The 21,689-nt window shown below is 41.2% G+C and overlaps 1 protein-coding gene across 2 annotated transcripts in view; it reads left to right on the top strand.

Moving 5' to 3' along the window:
- The first annotated feature begins 1,851 nt into the window (after positions 1-1,851).
- The window catches only part of CSMD1 (CUB and Sushi multiple domains 1), a 2,003,711-nt gene continuing 1,983,873 nt past the window's right edge, over positions 1,852-21,689 (top strand). For both annotated transcript variants that reach the window (XM_073336216.2, XM_073336215.2), the window contains exon 1: positions 1,852-2,391. In XM_073336216.2, coding sequence (XP_073192317.1) covers positions 2,325-2,391 — 67 coding nt within the window. In that variant the 5' untranslated portion in view covers positions 1,852-2,324. The remainder of the gene's footprint in view (positions 2,392-21,689) is intronic.

Raw genomic sequence — 21,689 nt, 5'->3', positions numbered from 1 at the left:
ACACTGACTTCAGAATTTGGCACAGTCCATCACAATGAGTGATCTGCACAATAAATACGATGGTGGGCAGGTGAATTGCATATGGTAGTAGTGAAGTGCATTAGTAGAGGAAGTCTGTGTCGGGAAGTTCTCACAGTGCCTGCCTACATGTTGCCTGATTCTAGCCACGTTTAGAATCTTCTTATTGTCATGAATATAAAAATTCATCTTACAGGTGAGTTTCAAATACAGACCAGAATATATCTTTATTATAAAGTGTTCAGTTCCTCACATATGCATCCTAGGAGTGCAGTCATTTTGGGGGTAGAATTCAGAAACAGGTGGGAAAATGTCAAAAAATATGAAGCCATCACAAGAAAGACTCACCACGAGATGGCAGTAATGTCACGTCTTTTCCTGCAGATTTTCATTGCCCTGAGATTTTTTGGGTGAGAAACGCAACAACATTAATACATAAATACAAGCTTATTACAAAGTCAGCCTCCCCCGTTCAATACCCATTCGCCACCTTACCAAGAGAAAACAACGTTGCATATTTTACCAAGAAAGCTCATCGTAAGTGAATAATTACAACCTTGAAACTACCTCTCTCCACGTGTGTCGTTTCTTTCCTATGATCCTTTGTAATATTTTAATTACTGATACAGGTAACAGCAAGCATTAATTATGTAGTTAGGCACAGTGTGTAGTATTAGTGGCTATAGTGTTTTAATTCCTATTGGATCTAAACCAAGACTTGAGGCTCTCTTATTTTAAAGATATTTTCTTAATTGTAAAAAGAGACTAGATGCAAAGACAGGTTTCAGAGGAACAGCCGTGTTAGTCTGTATTCGCAAAAAGAAAAGGAGTACTTGTGGCACCTTAGAGACTAACCAATTTAGTCTCTAAGGTGCCACAAGTACTCCTTTTCTAGATGCAAAGAGACTAGGTGAGGGATGGGGGGAAGCACCCATATATCCTAACCCTGGTAACACGACAGCATATAAATACGCTTACGTTTTATTTTCATCAGCCCCTCTGAACTGCCTCCTTTTGTTTTAGGGTCAAGGCTAAGAGAAGCCCTTTCTGAGTACTAGCCTGGCGTGTCTGGATTTTAGACACGTTTTTTAATGGCAGAAATCCTTCTTGGTGACACGAGTCATTAGGAATAGCAGTGCAAAGACAGGGCACCGTTTCTCAAGGAGACTTCGGCTCTTTCAGTCCCCCTAAGAAGATCGATTTGGTCTGATTGAAGAATTCGGAATGAACTGTTGGAGCACATAACAGGTCAGAAATTCTTCCTTTTCCAAAGCTAGCTTGGGGCTAGAGAGGCCAGGGATTTCCTCCTCCTCTTCCCCTCCCCAGTCTTGGAAACTCTGCATAGCGATTACAAATCGCGGAGGCGCCCTAGCAAGGGAGCGTGGAAGAGGCACCTGAGAAGATTGATCTCTGAGCAGGACCCCATTCAAACAAGGTGGTACATTTCGTAACCACGTGTTGTGCAACACAGGGCATTGTTCGCCCTTCTCTTGGCGTCTGTGCGAGCTAATTGCGTGCAGCGAAGGCCAGGGGCACTGTCAGCAAGTAGGAGCCAACAGGGTGTAGGAAGAAAGTCTTTGCCTTCATGGGACTCTTCAAGTGCAGCTGGAGTTGCCGCGCCTTGCTGTCCCCTCCGCGTGTGAGTGCCTGAGACAGAGTGACCCCGATGCTATGGCAAAGGCGCCTGGTTCTTGAGCGGGGAGGCTGCCGGGCGAGTGTAGGTGCGTGCACGTTGCAGCCAGGAGGCTGCCCACTTGGGTTAGTGTGCGCTGGCTGTGCAGCTCCAGCCAGTCTTCTTCCCCTCTCTGTGGGAAGTGATGGTTGAGTCCAGCAGCAGTAGCAGCAGCTCCTTGTGTCGCTAGCAGCCCGTCTGCTGCGCTCTCGATCCCTCCCTCTCTCCTCCTCCTCCTCCTCTTTCTCACACTCGCTGGATCGCTCGCCTCCTGCTGCCTCTTCTCCCTTGCCTCCCTGCTTCTCTCGATGCCCCTCTGCCTAGGTCTCTGCTTGGTGTTCCTCCCCCTTGGACCGGCCAGCCAGCAGCCAGGCTCTCCGGGCTCTAAGCATCCTCGCCCTGCAGTGGCTCAGGACTTGATGCTATGAGAAGAGCGAAGCGAGCCGAGCGACCAGTCCTGCAGGAGGCGTCGAATGCTGCGCTGCTCTCGGGACCTGGATCTTTCCCCTCTTCCTCTCTTTGCCCTTTGGTGATTATTTGGCACTGTCCTTAGTCCCACAGCTCCTCGGAGGAGACGGTCACAGCCGAGAAGAGCCGCTGGGGCTGTGTGTGGGTGTGTGGAATAACTGCAGACATGACTGCGTGGAGGAAATTCAAGTCTCTGCTGTTTTTCTGCGCGGGGCTCCTCACTGCAGCTCAGGGTAAGATCTGGGTTTCTTGCAATCAGGGTCTATATTTGTGCTCAGGAAGGAGCTGGCTGGGGATCGGGGCAATTATTTCATCCCAACTCTCCGCTCCCCGCCGGCGAGTTCCCCATCACTGATTTCTGTTCAACGCAATTGCAGGCATTCGGCTTCCCAAGCTATTCCCCCCCCCCCCTCCACCCCTTTCCCTTATCCTCTCTCTCCCATGTGGACTTCTCCGGGCTTTGGGTTCAGAGCCCGCCCGATGGGTCCTGACAAGCATCTGGGGGAAAGCGGCGAGCAGGAGCCGGACCCCAACTGCTCTGTGCCCGCTGTGATGCTCCGAGAGTAGCTGTGCGCACAGGATGCGGAGGGGAGTTTGCGAACAGTTCCCCGCTGCACACGGCGGTGCGGTACTTGCCAGCTTGCTATGGGCAGCACCTGGGCGGGCAAGTTTGTTTCTCCCCTCCTTTCCCTGGATTTAAATACATCTTCCCACTCCCGACACCGCGATCTGCCTCCCTGCTCCCGCGGCTGGGCGAGCGGCTGGCTGGGGGGAGTCGCCCCCGCTTTCCCTATAGTCGGACTTCGTCTCTTGTAAGTTGCCAGGAGTGGCCTAGCTGGGGAAGTAGCGGAAAGAAGGGAAGCTGGGTCCGGCTTCTCTTTTGACCTCCCTCCTTTCCTCTCCCCTGCGGGGGTGAAGGGAGCGCGTTGATGCCCAGCACCTAAAACGCACAGCGTTCCCCACCCGAGCAGCTTGGCTTTCGCCTGGAAAGGAGTTAGGTGAAGGGGTGCAGAACTAGGTTTCTCAAGTTCAGGGCTGGCCTCAGCCCCAACACTTGCCTCATGTCTGGAGACAACAACTTCCCCATTATTCACTTCGCCTCTCCTCAGCCGGGTCCTTTTAAGTGCTGCTCTCGGGGGGAGGAAGGCTGCTCACAGCAAGGCACCTGTCCCTGTTTCCTATTCACCTGCTCTCAGCTGTTTTCTCTAGATGCAGCCTGTCCTCGGGGGGAGGGGGTCGATTTATTTTGTAATCTGCACAGCGCCTGGGAGGTGGGGCCAGGGTCTCTTCCCCCTCCCAAATTTTCAAAATGTTTCTTAAAAATAAATAGGTGATTCCATCTTATTTTCCTCCCATTTTCTGCCTCCTTCTGCTGCTCCCCAAGTTGTTTTTCTTTTCTTTCTTTCTTTCTTTCTTTCTTTCTTTCTTTCTTTCTTTCTTTCTTTCTTTCTTTCTTTCTTTCTTTCTTTCTTTCTTTCTTTCTTTTTTTGGAGGGGCGGGTGACTGAAAATAGAAAAGGAGAGAAAGAAAGCGAAACGCCAAACTCCACACTGAGGAGGAGTTTTAGTTCCTCGTTCCCTGTCCTGCTCTCTCCTTTGGGCCTGTCGTGCTGGGGGTCACTGTCTACACTGGGCGGCATTGCAGAGTGCCCTTTGTTTTTAGTATGTTCCCGGGGTAGCTTTGGTCCGCAGACAGCGGTTCTGAGAGGGGTGCGAGGCAGTAGGTGTGTATCTAATGCTGACCCACTTGGGCTGGGCAAAGGAACCGGCGGAGCAGCAGTAAGACACGTCTGGTCCCTAACCCCCCGAGGACCCTGCCTCAGCCCAAAACCTGGGGTTGCCCCGGGTGACAGGGCAACATCGCGTCACTGGGCTATCTCCGATCTCCTTTTACCGGTTGGGAATAAAGAACAGAGAAGCACAAACATCGGATTGATTTGGTAGTGGTGCTCAAAGGGCAGCTCCTTAAGTGGGGGTTGTCCTTGGTGCATTACACATGGTGCACTCCAGTCCCAGCCGAGCAAAAAAAAAAAATCCTGTATGTCTAATCACCTGTCCAGACGTCCGGCGTCCCCAGCCCCCACCTGCCCACCCCCTTTCTGCCCGTTGATTGTTTCCCCCAGGTTGGCAGGGGCTATTTGTTTTCCCTCTTTTCGGTTCCTGATCCTTCCCCAGTTAACCCACGCTTTGCACTGCCCTGCGGCTGTTTAATAACCCTCACGCGTGCCTGGCACTTCAGCCCCCGCCTTTGGATTGGGTGGGTTTGGGGAAGAATGACATGAAGCCGGATCCGCTGGCACGTCGCGCTGGGGCCAGGAGGCGGGGGTGGTAACAGCTGCCTGGGTCCAGCAGCGCCGCCAGGTCCAGAAGATCGGGGCCAGGGGGAGGAAGGGATAGGCTAGGTCAGGAACTGACACCCAATGGCTATTCCCAACTCTGCCCCTGCCACAGCCCACCCCACCGTAGCAAGGCCAATCATCTGTCCCCTGGCCGGGCCTCGGGTGTGGAATGGGGCGAGTTGCAATCAATGCTACTATTGTCTCGGCTTTCTTGGAGGGCCCGCTCCTCATTTATAACAAACACTGTAGTTGGTCCGGGCGTTTGACATTTAAGTGGTTTGTTGGGTTTTTTTGTTTGTTTTTGTTTTTTGTTTGTTTGTTTTTTTTGCAAAGCTGACAGCACATATGAAAAGCTGGAGGCTGGATCCTGGTTATCCAGCGCTGATCCGCCGTGGTTTGCTTACATACAAAGAGCTTGGCCGGGCACATTTGGGCACTACCTCTGATGCTGCGCTGCAGAATATAATTATACCTGGTTTAATATGGAGCAGGAACGCACCCACTTAAAGGCTGCAACCTGCCTTAATATTGAAGCCAAACAACAGGTAGAAGAGGAACCAGCAGGGGTATTTGACATAATTCTTTCCCATTAAGGTCCCTAGGCAGTTGCGCACAGGTATCTATATTTAGTAAAAGATAAACCTAAGGCTGAAATTAGATTTACAGAGTAAAAAGAGCTAGAGGATTCATTGCTTAGTAACGTGAACAGCCTTTGCTTCCAGAAGTCCATAAAATCGTAATGAATAGATCCCAGAAACTCTTTATTTTAGCTGTCCAATGGCGGTGAATTAATTTGCTGTTCATTGTAATAGGGATTCTCTTGGGTTTGATATGTAAAGCTCCAAAGTGCTGCATTTTTCTGTAGGTGTTGACTTGCACGTAGTTTTCCCTTTATCCAGCTGTAAATGAAAGCTGTTCTGCCTTCTGCATTGCTCTTTAACAGTAGCATTATGAAATGAAATTCAGACCCTCTGCTGCTGCTGTACAATTGGCTACAACTTTTCAAGGGTAAAAAGCAAGGACTGAATGTAGGTAAAAAAATGCGCACATTTCCCCTTAATGTAGTAAGTAGACTTAAGAGGCATTGCTATGGCTTCTGTTCAGTTGCTACCATTATGTTATACTGATGGATGGGAGTATTTTGGAAAACAGGTAAAGTTTTTCTCCTTTTATACGCTATAGAGAGACAGACATGGAGTCGTTTAAAAATATCACTCCTTCAAAAACTATCGGAGAAAAGAATGCTTCACAAGGCAAACAACAGCAGTACTCAGCTCTGTAGGGGAAAGTAGCTTGTTTATCAAAGTCATTTGTTCATTTTGATAGGCTACATTTCAGCCAAAAACCTCCAGGAGTCTGTTAGTTTCTTTGAATCTTGCAAAAACACAGTAGCATTCCCCCTCCCCCTCTTTTTAAAAAAGATGAGAAACATCTACTAATAGGAAAGTAAAGCAGAAGATTTAAATTACTGAATTTCTTCAGGCTAGAAGGTTAAAATAATCTCTATTGGCGGAATCTTTATTCTTTGGCATCTCTAGCTACGTTTATAGAAGACAACATAAGGGAATGCATTGATGGAATATTTTATATTAGGTACAATACATGTTTTCAAATATTTTCAAGATCAGTTACTGTCCCTTTTCAGATCACTTTGGAATACTTTGTCTTTTATTTCCACTTAATTGTCTCAAACAGAATGTTCATAAACAAGTTTTATTTTATATTACAACCTCAGTGGTATAATTCATATTAATCGAAAAGAGAGAAGGAAAGAGATTTCTGAATTTAAATCATATCCAGTCTGGGAAAGCACTCACACATCTACACTTTAAGATCTTGTTTTAAAAAAGCAACCCTGCATTTTATGTACTCTCTGTTTGCTGTGGTCACTTTGTCAAATAATTACTATGACTATAATACCTATAAGTTTCCACTACATTTAAGGCCTGCTCAGTATATTGAATTGAGAGCATTTCTCTCTTAAAGTAATGTATTTTCTCTATCTCCAGAGCAATGTTTCTCAAACTGTGAAGATGGTGTCCCTAGAGAGGCTCCTGTCTCCTCCAGAGGAAGCTCAAACCAGCAAGGAGAAAATGAGTTAAAGAGGTTTTGGGTTTTTGTTTTTTTTTAATTTTTTGCACTTAGGACCAGAGCCAAGTATTGGATGTTCAGAAATGAGTGATAAGTACTCAATGGACAATCCGTTTTCTGCTCAGTCCGAAGTGGAAATGGCCTAACAAGAAACAAAAATGAGCAAGCAGGTCTGTCCCAAGGATTAAAATATGCTGTCCTAATGTATCAGTGTATTCACTTTTAATAAATTATCTCCTCATTTTAAAAATACGCCTTTACATTAGGAAAGACCCATGTTTCTGTGTTTACACTAGAGTAAAAATATTAGGTAAAGTCTGAGAAAACTACACTGTAGAAATTATATGAGTTCATCGGAGATCCCAAGAACATAGCCACCTTCTAGTTTTAACCCTCCTATTAAAGATGGTCCAAAAGAAGATACAGTAATTTGCTAATATGAGGCCCTGACAATAGTGTACAAGAACCCAGTCATGTGACGTGTACAATGACTTCAGGGCTCACTAAAATCAAAATGGGTGTTGAGGGCTTACGGCACCTTCTGAGATAGACTGTAAGCACAGGAAGTAGTCTCTGGGCTAGTTTCAGTTGCTTACTTTTGCACTTACACATTAATGCCCTTTCGTACATATGTATGATTTAGACTAGAGCTTGAGAGTATCGTGTGGTTTTTTTTGTTTTGTTTTTCTGCTAAGTGTTCCTCCTATACAAATTTGGGGCCCAATTCTTGATCTCATTTGTACTGGTTCTATAGTAGTGTAATACCATATTTATTTAGGCTGGGATTTTCAAAAAAGCTTAAGGAAATTAGGGTCCAGATACATTTGAAATTGAAATTTTGATCCCACTGAATACAAGTGTGTAAAATCTCAAGGAACAGAAATCAACAAATTAACTAATTGTTGTACTGAGGGTCCTCTTTGGGAAGTGACTGAGAACCCTTATTGACTATTAATTTGAAAATTTACAAATTCAGTCTTTTGTACACCATCATTTGACCTTCATATTAATACCTTGTTTCAGAGTAATCAACTGCTTAAGGTGTGATGCTGTAAATTCAGATCTTACTGTGAGTTCAAAGCCGTGAAGTAACTGGGATCTTCATGTCTCTAGTTCCTGAAGCCTGGTCTATGCTTAAAAATTAGATTGGTAGGGGTGTGATTTGTTTTTCCAACATCTTTATGCCAGTAAAAGCCCTAGTGTAGATGCAGTTATATCAGTACATCTTATTTTGATTGGCTGAATCAGAGTTAGGTATAAGCACTTTTATGCCATTATAATTGTGTCTATACAAGATGGTATTTGCCACATTAATTATGCTAACATAGTTAAAGCAGCAAAACTTTTAAGTTTAGACAAAGCCTGTAGTGTAGTTGAGTGGCTTTACTATAAAGGTATCCTAGTGTAATTGCAATAAGATTACGGCCCTTCTGGAATCACATCCACATGGCTGCAAAATTAAGATTATAGTTTTAAGATGTTTCTTTTCCCCATTTTTGCAATGAACAAAGAATGATTGATATGGAAGTGCCCCATATGGAGGTATGAAACACTTTTTTTACTGAGATACTTTACTTTTCTATATCAGCTGCAATTTCCTTTCCAGTGGATCTCAAACTTATTTTTTTGCACGGACCACTTGAAAATTGCTGAGGGTCTCTGCGGACCACTTAATGATCTTTCCAAATGTTGTTTGTACTGTTAGCTAACTATTGTAAAGCATTTTGGATAAAAGTGCTATATAAAAAACCCCTTAATAATAATAAACTTTTTTTGCTCTACAAATAAAAGCACACAACTCATATTTTAATATCAGTAGTCTTACCTTTCTAATGCAATGGATGTGCCCTCTTTCCCCTGCTGCGGCAGCCCCCAAGCTGGGGCTGTGAAGGAGGGGGAAGGGGGTCTCTCCCTCTCTCCTCTGCCACAGCAGCCCCTGAGCTGGGGCTGGGAAAGAGGGGGGTCTCTCCCCCACCACAGCAGTCACAGAGCTCAGACTGGGAAGGAGGGCCGTCTCTCCCCAGCAGCCGCAGCCCTGGAGCTGGGGAAAACCTTCTTTCTCTGGCCGTTGTAGCCCTGCACATCCCATATTCCTTCCACCTCCTCTTCTCACCCCACTGCTCCCTCCCACCTACCCTCTTCCCCACTCCCAAGGCCACCACTTCACTTTACATGTGCATCTTCTCCAGGGTCCAGGCACCTAATTAGCAGAGCCACACCTACACGGCTCCACTAATTAGGTGGGTGGCCCTTCATTCTCTCATGTGCAGCTGCCCAGGTGCGCACCTAAGAGGGAACTATCTGCGGACCACCTGCATGGAGCTTGAGGAACACTGGTTGTCCATGGACCACAGTTTAAGAACCTCTGCTTTACACCATTTTGATCAAGCAGTAACTTTTGAACTATGGACAAATGCCTTCAGTACCTGAGGAAAGCTGTGAGATATTGCTTTATCTTCATACATCTTTATCCTAGCTGGATTAAAGATTCAAGTAAACCACACAACATTTCTTCCATATTTAAGAAAATCCACATTAGGTTGGTTATAAACATTAATTAATGCTTAAACAAACTACTTGGATTAGTGCCAGTATTATGCTGATATACAAAGGCAATATTTATCAGTTCTCTACATTTAGGAATTTAATTATAAAAGAAGAAACACACATGCATGGAGACCTCTTACAAGAGAAATACTACATTGTATGGTCATTAAAGAGTCATACCATTCTTCAGAGCACACATATTTTTCTCCAAGATTCTATGCAGTTGAAAAACTGTAAACCACAACAGTTTCCCATCATTTTTAACTGGAGGGCCCATTCAGTTAAAAAGTAGAGCAAGATTTAATTAGTCTCATATTTCTGATGATTAACCAGATGCCTCTTGATTAATCAGGGTACTGTCAATAGTTCACCTTCTGTGAAAGATAAGCAAAAATAAACAAACAAACAAAAAACCCATGATTTCTTGCAATTTTAATAATGCTTTAATTTCAGGTATAAAAATTCATTGCAATTTGTTACAGCTTTGCAGTTATTAAATTATGCATTTTAATGACCAATTAGCTATCCAATAGCTATTTCCATCTTCATATAACTTAACATTTAGAGACATTATTTACTAAAGCAATATAACTTATTATAATTTTGAGGGCTCAATACTACTGCAATTGATGTCAATAGGAGTTTTTCTGTTGATTTCAACAGTAGCTGGATGGGGCCCTTGGTGAATGATTAGGTCTGTGAATAAGGCTGAGACTTTGTGATGCAGCACCCTTTTTCTCAGCTGAACTTTCAGTCACTGGGGCCCTCTGTCAGGGTTTACACTGGTGTAAAACAGCATGAACTTGCAGTAAATCTGGGCCATTGATCTTGGCAGCATTAATAGGCTCATATATTTACGAAGATAATCTGTTCTTGAACAATTTATCCAATATACAGATATAGATTTAGAATTCTACTCAACTTCTGGTTTGCTGCTTCTCCCCTCCCCTCCTTTAAGAAATTATTGTGGACAATTTGCAGAAAATGCTACCATCATTTTAGTCTTGAAATGTTTTATGTCTCTTCTGCAGTATCCCAGGAATACTGAAGTACAGGATCATGCTCCACAATCCTGTCTCTTTTGTACAGGGGTATTCTGGAAAAAATTGTTTGCTAAATTGCAGCTCATACAGTGCTGAGCAGGATGAATAATACTTTGCAAAGCCCACAGCTTTTGTTTTGCAAACAGTTGCATAAAATATTGTCACCATTTTAAAATGGAATTTTGCAGCCCTTCCCTTTTACTTTATTTGCAATTTCAAAGTAAGATTTTTTTACTGAAAAGTTGCAAAATGCAAACTTTTGAATATTTTTTCTATGAAAGTCATCTTTGGTTTTTATTATAGAGTGGGCTGATAGTGACACCTGTAGTTAGATTGCCTTTTTTTTTTTTTAAACTTAAACACCTCCATTGTTGGCATCAAGCCTTTGAAATGTGGCAGTGTCTCCTGGGGCCAGAGATGTGCCTTTTCTTTTTTCCATGAGCTTCTGATCAAATATAGAAGTGATGTAAACTTTTGAAAATAATCATTTCCCTCCTTTCACATGTGTTGTCAGCATCGTTTTGGCAGCAAACCAAAATAATAACCGAATATAAAATTCTAATCTAATGCCTGGTTTACCAAAGCCATGGCAGTGCACATTGTATTGGGAACCCCAGCAGCAGACCAAATCTCCAGAAGTTGGGAAAAGGAGCTGGGCCAGGCTCCACACAACTATCACAAATACACAACATATGATTCCAGTGACCCATTCCCACCTCTGCTGGCACCAGTTTGGAAAGGAGCTTCCCAGCTCCCATGCTGGGAGAAAGAGAGTTGACACTGGCAACCTTAACTGACATTTTCCTGCTTCTGAGTGCTTGACTTTACAATCTAAATAAGGTTTAGATATAGATTTATCATAGTGGGTTTTTTTAATGTAATTATTGACATTTTGTACGTAGTTGCAATGAGAATATAGTGCTCCAAAGAACCACATAAGATCAGGGCACTGTATTTCTAGGCACTATAGAAACATACTAGTACACATGGATCCTGAAAGAGAACAAAACAAGTTACTGTAACAAACAATAAGAAAAGAAGAGGGTACAAAGTGGTGAGGGTAATGGTATGCTTGAGAAAGGGAAACAGGAAGTATCCTTCTGATCTTTCTTATAATATAATACAGGAATTGAGTCAGACTGAGCATTTGGAGACAATGCTACTGTATAATTCACTTTTAGAATTCTAGTACCATTGAGCAGCTGCTGATGTTATAGTAAGTGACCTTACACATTTGTAGACATATCTCTTGTGAAATGTTTCAGAGTAACAGCCGTGTGAGTCTGTATTCGCAAAAAGAAAAGGAGTACTTGTGGCACCTTAGAGACTAACCAATTTATTTGAGCATGAGCTTTCGTGAGCTACAGCTCACGAAATGTATGTATGCATCCGATGAAGTGAGCTGTAGCTCACGAAAGCTTATGCTCAAATAAATTGGTTAGTCTCTAAGGTGCCACAAGTACTCCTTTTCTCTTGTGAAATGAAATTGATTTCCTTTATCTAAGCACATGAATATCTAGAGTGTTCACCTTGACTCATTGTTTGCAGTGGCTCCAATGGGAGGAATGCGATGCTAGTAGATTTTAGGAAAGCAAAGGTGGCAACACAAGAGTATAGAGATGAGTGAACTTTGTTCAGCTCGGTTTCTCTTGCTTACCTATGAACCTTTTTAAAAGAGGCTGTAAAACAAGCATAAATTTTAAGCCTTGTTAAGATCTTGTTAAGCCTTTTGCAGATCCACAAGGTTGTTAATTTGAAAAGAATCTCCAAGCCTGTGGTTGAAATCCTTGCCTCTATTCACAGCTAGCCAAATTTGGCTTTGATTTTGGTACTGTACTTTATAGTTTAATTTTGCTAAAGGATGAATCCTGAGTAGTTGGAACCTGATCCAAAGCCCAGGGAACTCAATGGCCATTATTGCACCCTCCATCCATGTAGAAAACTCATCTCAAAATGAGAACATAGTGGCAAGTCAAATATTGATGAATAGAGCCCTAACTCTTGCATAATATTAGTATTTGATATTATGCAAATAGCCACAGAAGCTTCATTTACATTAAAGATCCATTATATTTGAAATCTTTTGACCAGCCTGAAGTGTATCCTCTCTGCTCCATTTCTCTAGCATTTAATTTATTTGCTTTTGAGGAGAGATTAACCTTTAATTGCTTTTTTTAGTAACATTTAGTAAACAGACTGATCAAATGGAGATGATCTGTGCAAACAGGAAAGAAGGATTTCTACAACTCACGTTGCCATGACAATCTAGTTCTTTCTGTCAACTCTTGAGAGGCTCCAGAGTATTTTTTTTTAAAACAGTGCATCAGATAATACTTTGGAATATGAGGTTGCCCTGGTTTTTATATTTTATGGTTTAAGTCAGCTGAGCATCTAGCCCCTAGTATTCTGTATGCACCTATAAACAGTAAATATAATAAAAAATATGATAGCATCTTGCAATCCAATCAATGGAGTTATGTTGCTTTATACCAGCTGAGGATCCAGCCTTAGATGTTGTGTTATCAGGCTGTTAAGATTTCCTTTGTAACAACATGATGATAATAAATAGTAATCATCAAAATAATAATAGGTACTGTAGAGTGGAGAGGCCAACTTACAATTGTCATTTTGAGCTCCATGACAGTATTTTATCTTGAAGCTTTACATTTTGAGGGAATTACACTACAGAAAAGGATTACAGAACAAAAAAGGATTAATCATTTTATTTCTTTTACAGCTCCAATTACAAAATTAGTTCAATGAAATGTTACAGTAGGAAAGAAGAATAAAAGGTGATGTTGCCTGAACATTTCAATTACTATCTGAGGTACTTCTAACCAAACTAAACTTTCCCATTTGATTTATACTTAGCAAAATATATGCATTTTGTCTCTTTTGAAATACATAAAAATAGTCTAAAGTTACTTTAAAATAGTTTCTAAAGAAATAAGTTGCTGGTTTAAAGAGGTATTTCTTAGATTGCAGTTGGAAGAGAAAGGAATGTGGTATGAACATAAGATATAGTGCCATGCTATTTCTACTGGGAAAATAGGTTTACTTGTGTTGCAGGAGCCCAGGAACAGGTCTTTTTTTAAAAAAAAAATTAATGTTCCTGGAAGATGAGGGTCAGACAGTTGGTGTAGTTTCTTTACCACTTGGTAATGGATTTGAGATGACTAATATTACATTAAAAAGAAAGTTTAGGAATCATTTTGTCAAAGTGAATTCAGTTTTAAAGTTTATCATGAAGACCTATCTGATCAGTTCTTTCTGCATATAGACACACTAATTTGAATCAATAATAGCTAGTCATTTTACTGTTATATGTCTGAGTTTCTTCTGCTGAAAACTGGAACTAATCCAGTATTTCAAGTAAGGATGAAGGGCCAGATTCTCCTCTCAGGAACTTTGGTGTAACCTATTTGGGTTGGTTCCAATTTAACTGACAGGAAAATGAGTCATTACAACCCCTCACAAACCTGGCTCTTCAAGCCTTGTTCAGACAACACTCTCCCTGGTTTCAGAGGGATTGGGCGTTGAGTAAGGACTGAAAGATCAGGCCCCAAGAGTTCAGAGACTTCTCCTCCTGTCTCACCTTCTCACGCTCTTTATAACTTTCACTTTACTAGTACTGCATCTCAGTGTCTGAAGAAGACCTGAAAAAGTTGGTCCAATAAATGATGTTACCTCACCCACCTTGTCTCTTTTATTTAACAAAGAAACAGACTTGTGGATGGAATACATTTGTGATACATCGCAACTCAAATCATACTCATTCTGCCTGCAACGCAATCCCTTTGTAACCAAGTATCTGATGGAAGGGTAAATCTGTTTATTGAATAACAGAACGTGTGCATAGTATAAGGCTTCTGCTGAGCTCATTGCAGTAAAGAAGCAAGTTTTAGAGTAAAGTCCAATGCACCGAGAAGGGTGATGGGAACAATCTTTATTACAAGATTCTAGGTTTATATGAATCTTAATTTTTGCATTATTTTCAGAGTTGTCAAGTACCTGCAGGTCCGATTGACTTCAGTGGAAACTGCAGATGCTTGGCTCCCCAGAACCTCTTGTCATTTGTGCCTAATTTACATTTACTTTTGAGCAGTAAAGAGAATGGATACAATACATAATAGCCATTCACCTTTTCTCAAATGTGAGGTACCTTTAGCTAATTGTTCTGTAAGATCCAAACCTCATACAGTTTCCTAGTATAAACCCATTTTCTTTGTTTTATTTAAACATCAAAGCATCCCATTTCCCCCCATATATAAAGTCATACTAAAGAAAGAGATCTGAACATGACATACTCAGGAACAGAATAGCAATTACAGAGCAAAAATTATAAAGCAGTGCAAGATACAATTTGAAACTAAGCCAATTCACGCTTCATGTAGACTGTATTGGATGCCTATTAAGTAGCTTTGTCCAGGCCCAGGACTAAGAGAAAGCAAACAACAAATACTCTACATTATTTCTTCCATTGGAATTCTGTTCTGTTTTCTCTATCTGGTTCTGGTGGGCAGAGATTGTCTTTATTTTGGGTTGTATTTGTTCCTGTGAGGAACGACCTATTGTAGGAGATGGCACAGTGCCTCACCACCTCGGGGAAATACAAGGAGAGCTTCCCAACTCCTCTACTTTAAGAGGTGCAGCAAGCACATGCCCCCATGGCGAGACAGATTTGCTGGCTGGTGGATGAAGCTAGTGGAGCTATGGCTTTGCTTACTCCCTGCCCAACCCTGCTTACAACTAACAACTTGCTTCTATGGGGATTGAGCAATTTTGTGGCAGCCCCTGCACTTGGGGAGCAAAGAGGTTGTAATTTTTACATGGGCCCCATGAGTTAGGGAGGCATCTTATTCCCTCCACTGTGGAACTGCATGAGGGCCAGACACAATTAAGTCATCTCTGCCTTGCATAGCATTAGACAAGTTTTCAGTGATTAAAAGAGCTAGATTCAATGCCCATTGAAACCAATGGAAGGAACCCCCCTATTGATGTCAATGAGCATTGGATCAGGCCCTAAGCAAATAATAACCCATATTGTTAATACAATAATAACATGACAATATTTTCTGGTGGTGTATATAATACAAAAATCTTTGTCACTCATGGGCCAGGTTTCTGACAGGTGTAATTCCCTTGTCTTCAGTGGAAAATGTCATAGACTTGATCAGTGTAACCCCAGAGTTGAATTTGTTTGAAAGTGAAAGCCTTGCCGTAGAGTACATACACTTTCAGAGACAGTTCTATAGAACAGAAGTGTTATAAAGGACTTACTCGCCCCTGGTCACATCTTTCTGTTTACTGAGTGACACTGCACATATCTAGGTAATAGCTAAAGAAAAGCACAGTGCAGAAGGATCTATCCCGTGGGAACACAATCAATTAAAAAACTAATCACTCTTTGACACTGGAATGATAAAGCACTGCCCATGATGAAGAAATGGGCTATTGCAGTGACAGAAACTGTGTCACATGAAGGTCTAGCATTCAGCTTGCAGGACAGCACAGACAAATGTAAAAACCTTTGGAAATCATTCTTAGACTTTATCGGCTCACTCTCTGATAGCATTAGATAAAGAGATATAAAATGGAATACATCACTACATTGTGCACTGGGACATTCAGTCAGATACTGCTTTTCTTTTTCTTTTTTTTTACAGGAAAAAAGTCTAGCTCTTTTTCCCCTTGATTTTTTTCTTTTCTATCACGTTAATTATAATAATTTGTCACTTTTTATTATTTTTACAGGACCATAAGTATGAGGTGCTGTACAGGAAAATTCATATTTATTTTTGTGGTAGGGTAATGGCTAGAGCCCCAAATGAGAATGGATCCCCATTATACTGAGTACTGTGCAAAACACAGAGGAAGAAAAATCTTATAATCTAACTGGACAAGACACATACAAATTGGGAGGGGAAACAGATGTACAGAGAAGTGAAGTATTTTTTCCCCCCAAGGTCACATAGTAAGAGTTGGGGAAAAGAACCCAAGTCTCCTTGCCTTGCTCCCAGATCAGTACCCTATTCACAGTCGTCCTTAAGGGCTGATGATCAGGATGATCATCCTTGATGCCAACTTCTGGTGGAACCAAATCAGGATGGTGGGGAGACAAGATGCCAAATCTAGGTTTGGGGTTTGTATATTCAATCTTTTGGGGGCCACCAGAAACATTTTTTATCCTGGATGACAAAAAACCTAGTGCCAGCCCTGACCCTATCCACTGCCACACACTGCCTCTCTATTTGACAGTACGTTTACTTCAAACCATTTCACTGTGTCAGTACACTGGATGTAATTCCCAGCATAGCATTCCTTTTATATTATTCCCGTATTCCTTTCTAGGAGTCTTTACTGCTATTTGTATTCATTGCAAAGTTTTAATAAAAATGGTTAACACTATAACTTTCCCCCAAAATAGCACCTTGCTGATCACTTACATGCTACTGCCAACACAATCTCTTTGAATGCTAATGTACTGATGGTAAACCACATATATACAGCCTTTAATACTGCTCCTATGCAGTCAAAAATATCTGTTTTCCTGTACTCTTAGTGTGAAGATTAAAAGTTTGAGCACCCTTGTGACACTGCAGTGCAGATCCAAACGGTGGTTTAGAATACTGCAGGGGCACAGTGATGTATGATAGTAGGCTAAAATTCACCCCTGTGCAGAGGGCCAGCACATAATCTATGAACCATGTAAATCCCATTTAAGCTCTATTTTGATGGCTGAAGTGATGCATAGGTCTTGTGCTGGCCTTCTGAAAAGAAGTGAATTTCATCTTGGGAGAACCCTGGAGAATAGGCACAAGCAAATCTTCAAAATAAACTTTTCTTTCTTTCTTTCTTTCTTTCTTTCTTTCTTTCTTTCTTTCTTTCTTTCTTTCTTTCTTTCTTTCTTTCTTTCTTTCTTTCTTTCTTTCTTTCTTTCCTTTTCCTGTCTCTTTAAAACTGTCTTTCCCTGGGGCTTATACTGCATTGTTTCATTCACTGCATAATTCCTTTCTTGCTCAAATAAAAGAGTTAGAAACATTTTTTGTAATGCTACAGTGTGATTTGTTGATATTCAGCTCCCAGCTGGAGAAAAACGCAGGGGAATACTACTGGGAGCTCTTTTGCACACTGCTGTGCAGAGGTTCAACACAAGAGCTAGGCACTTCTTAAACCCAGAAATTTGACCCAGAACAACCAAATTTTGGGTTTAAGCACTTCTTAAACCCAAAATTTGACCCAGAACAACCAAAACACTTGTACTCTCCTGGGACAACACAGATCACAAAACCCAGGACAAAGCATGTGAGAGCTGGGGACTAAGTGTCATTTTTGGCTACTAAACGAACTCCAGAGGCTACATGAATCCAGAGACTGACCATCTTTAGGAAGCACCGCAAAACCTTCCTCTGTACAAAGGCATTTCCACTATAAGAAAGACACAATACTGAAACTTCCTTCAACCCCCAAAACCCTATCAACCCATAAAAACAAACCCAAAACACAAACACCCAAGAGTAAACTAACACAAGTTTTAAAAAAAAAAACTTGCTCTAAAGAGAGCTTTACTCTGAACAGAGAGAAATGCAAGAAATTCCATGAACTTCACTTGGAACTTGGGTATTGCTATTGATTTTACATGGAAAGTGCTCGGATAGTACAATGATGGGAGACAGCCTAAAACACAAAGAGAGAAAGAGAGAGAGAACTGCTTCTATTGCTGCCTGGAAGTTTGCTCCTCATATGTGCATTTAGGTTTGATATAACATGGCTACCCACCCTCCCCGCAATCCCACTCCAGCTTTAGGAATGTCTGTAAACAATGCCCATTTGAACAGCACTCTCTTTGCAAATATAACCAACATGTGCGGGTAACACTAGCATCAGCCAGCAGAAACTAGAACCTCATGATCATTAGTAGGATGACCAGATGTCCCAATTTTATAGGGACAGTCCCAATATTTGGGGCTTTTTCTTATATAGGTACCTATTACTCCCGCACCACCCTCTGTCCCAATTTTTCACACTTGTTATCTGGGCACCCTAATAATTAGGGAGACCCTGACGACTTCAAACCAAGCAGCCGAGTTTGCTCATTTTGCTTCTTTTTAAAAGGAACCCAAGTCTTTCCTGAGAGGTTATATTTAGGGGGTGAAGTTGTCTCCTATCCAAATACTTACCAGAATCAATCTTGCTTAGATTGTGAAATCTGACAAGATTTGGGGCAATATGGGCAAGCTTGGGGCAATATGGCCGGAAGAGGGTTAGAGATGAACAAGATATTACATACCTGCTTTACTGCAATTCCTACTCACAGTGAAACAAATGAAAGGTGGAATTTCAACTTGCACTGATTTTTCTTTACTTGATTAGCTTAATCTAAACCCTTAAAATTATTTTGGGTCAGGTTGTTTGTTTAAAATATTTACTAAAGTTAGCAAAACTTTATGAACATATCATCATCAAATCCCAGATTTAATTTACAAATACTCTGTATTTACTTGAAAGTAATTATGAATTTTGGGTAGCAAGTATTTAATGGGGGATTCAGGGTGACATCAAAATTAATTGGGCAGTTCTGTGACTATGTATAAAGCTCGCCTGTTTTTAGATTGGTTTCAGAGTAGCAGCCGTGTTAGTCTGTATTCGCAAAAAGAAAAGGAGTACTTGTGGCACCTTAGAGACTAACCAATTTATTTGAGTATAAGCTTTTGTGAGCTAAGCATAAGAAAACACTTTATAAGGTATACTTCAACCAGTCTCATAGAAAGCTAACATGGTACAATGCACCCATTTTCTTTTTAATTAATACAACTCCATTTCTTCAAAGAAACTTGTTTAAATGGCTTTTGTTGATAAATTGAGACATTTTATATTGTTATGCTGCTGGCGTAGCCTTCAAATATCAGTCATTTCCTCTTTCTGCCTAGGCCTGGTCTACACTAGGAATTTACGTCAGTATAGCTACATCTCTCAGGGATGTGAAAAATCCACACCCCTCAGAGACATAGCTATACTGAATTAGCTCTCAGTGTAGACAGTGCTAGATTGATAGAAGATTTCTTCCATCAACCTAACGCCACCTCTCGGGGAGATGGATTACCTACACTGACAGAAGAATCCCTCTCATTGGCACAGGTAGTGTCTGCACAGAAGTGCCACAGTGGCAGAGCTGCCGTGGTGTGGCTGCACCGCTGTAGCGTTTTCAATGTAGACATGCCTGTAGTTTCGCTTCTGTTTAGTATAATGAACCTACTTGAAAAATTCAGGAAATCAAAACCTATTGATTGTTCAGATGTGACATAAGGCAACCTACTATTTCAGGGTCTGCTCCTGAGAGGCACAGAGTCCTTCAGTTCCTGATTAAATTAATGGCTTATCTTTTCAGGAGGTGATCAGTATCTTTCAGGATTGGGCCCATGGCTACCAGCATGTTTAGTCCTTCATATACAACCTACTATAACAGTATTGTAAGCTTACAAAGAATACTGTGATATTATATGGGGGGTTGTTTTGCTTGTTTTCTCTGTTTTGGACCTAGACAAAGTGCTTTAAGTTCTAGGGCTAGGTTTGACATAGCCAGCAAACCCTCTTCCACAGCTCTGCTGACATCACAAAGATACTGGAGAGGAGAAAGAATCTAGATCTACATATAAACAACCCATTTGGCTGTGCATGTATTTATTGTAAGTTGTTCAGTTACCATGGTGACAAAGGCAGCTTTTTATTTGCGAGAATGAGAGACAGAATTGCAGTCACTCTCATCCTCTGTGGAAGGGAGTTCCATGGTTGTGGCCCACTATCACCTGAGTTCTGAGCTCTGCTCCCACTTAATCTCATTGCTCATGAATGCAGCTATCATCATAAATCTTAAACACCACATCTTCCTGTATGGTTGAGATAACCAGCCCCACCTCATTGGGGGCTTTGAATATCAAGTCCAGGACCTTGAACTTAATCTGTTATTCAATAAGGACTAATTATAGTGCCCGAAGCACAGGGACAATGTATTGGCAGTGTCCTATATTGCTTAGCTGCATCAGTGCATGTGTTTCCATTTCCAGGCATAGCATTTTGCAATAATTGAGGCTAGAGGTCATGAATGCATAGATTAGTCCACATCTCAGGATGGTACATAGTATCCTGGCCAGCCACAGGTGGAAGAAGGAATTGTGAGCAGTTGTTGGTGTTTAAGTATCTAGGATGAGTGAGGAACACAGCTGGTCACAAAATGGGTAATTTAGACAAAAACAAAAAACGGTTTGGTTTTCAGTTGTTTTTTGATGAAAATTCAATATTTTTAGTGGAAAGCAGATACTTTTTGCAAAAACAAAACCAAACAAAAAAACCCCCCAAACCTCAAAACCCCATAACACGTTTAAGTAGAAAACCCTAATTTACCGTCAAAAAACAGTTTTTATGTCAATTTTTTAACCAGACCTAGTGAAGACTCCAGAGAACTGTGCACTGACATTATTAAAAAGAGATCCAACTCAGAAGTGAGTCTTGAGGATTGAAAAAGGCAAACAAATCTCCATGATTAAAAAAAAAGAGTAAAGACAAAACAAGAAACTATAGATCAGTGAGTTTAACAAGGTTTGTAGGGAAAATGAAATTACCATAAAGAAAGTGTGAAAGAACAGCTTGAAAATCAGTTTGATTAAGGATAACCAGCATAGATTCAGGCAGGGGAGGTCATGCTTAACTAACCTGCTGGAATTCTTTGAAGATGTTACTGCCATGATAAATAAGGGAAATGCAGTGTATATAGTCTACTTACAGGCATTTGACAAGGTACCACATAAGAGATGCCTGGCTAAGGAAAATCATCATGAAGGCAAAACAGACTGCTGGATAGAAAACTAGTTTAAGAGTAGGATACAAAGAGAATGGACAGATAGAGCATCCTCAGGGTCAGTATTAAAACCTCTGTTCTTCATGATTATGTACAACTACATAAAAATGATGTGGGTGAGAGTTTATAAACAAAGATCTCCAAGTTTGCACAGGATACTAGAACTGAAAGCAAAGAAAGTAATGAGGATTGATGCAATCATATTCAAAAGGATTTGGATCAATTACATGACTCAGTTAAAATAAATGGAATTTGATTAGAAAAATATAAAATAATTAATTTAGGAACACAAAACCAATTTAGGAAATACTTGCTAAATAGAACAATCATCACATATACTGAGCTAGAAAACGAGTTGGGGGTTACTGAGGAAATAAATTGAAGCTATCAGCCCAGAGCAAAGAAGCATTTAAAAAGGTCAACACCAAGATGCAAGGATGTTTTAGAAGACAGAGAGAATATGAAATAAATCAGAGGACACTGTTAATGTACACAGCCAACCCTTGTAAAACCTCTTCTAGAACATGCAATGTGATATTGATAACCATAGCACAGGGAAAATAGTATTGTCTTGGCTGGAGTCCAGCATAGGACAAAAAAGAAGGATATTAGGTACAAGGAATCTGAACTATGAGGAAAGTTAGAGAAGCTGGGGCT

This window comes from Lepidochelys kempii, chromosome 3 (assembly GCF_965140285.1).
Source record: "Lepidochelys kempii isolate rLepKem1 chromosome 3, rLepKem1.hap1, whole genome shotgun sequence".
NCBI lineage: Eukaryota > Metazoa > Chordata > Testudines > Cheloniidae > Lepidochelys > Lepidochelys kempii.
The sequence above is the reverse complement of the archived record's forward strand: the minus strand, read 5'-3'. Positions and strand labels throughout refer to the sequence as shown.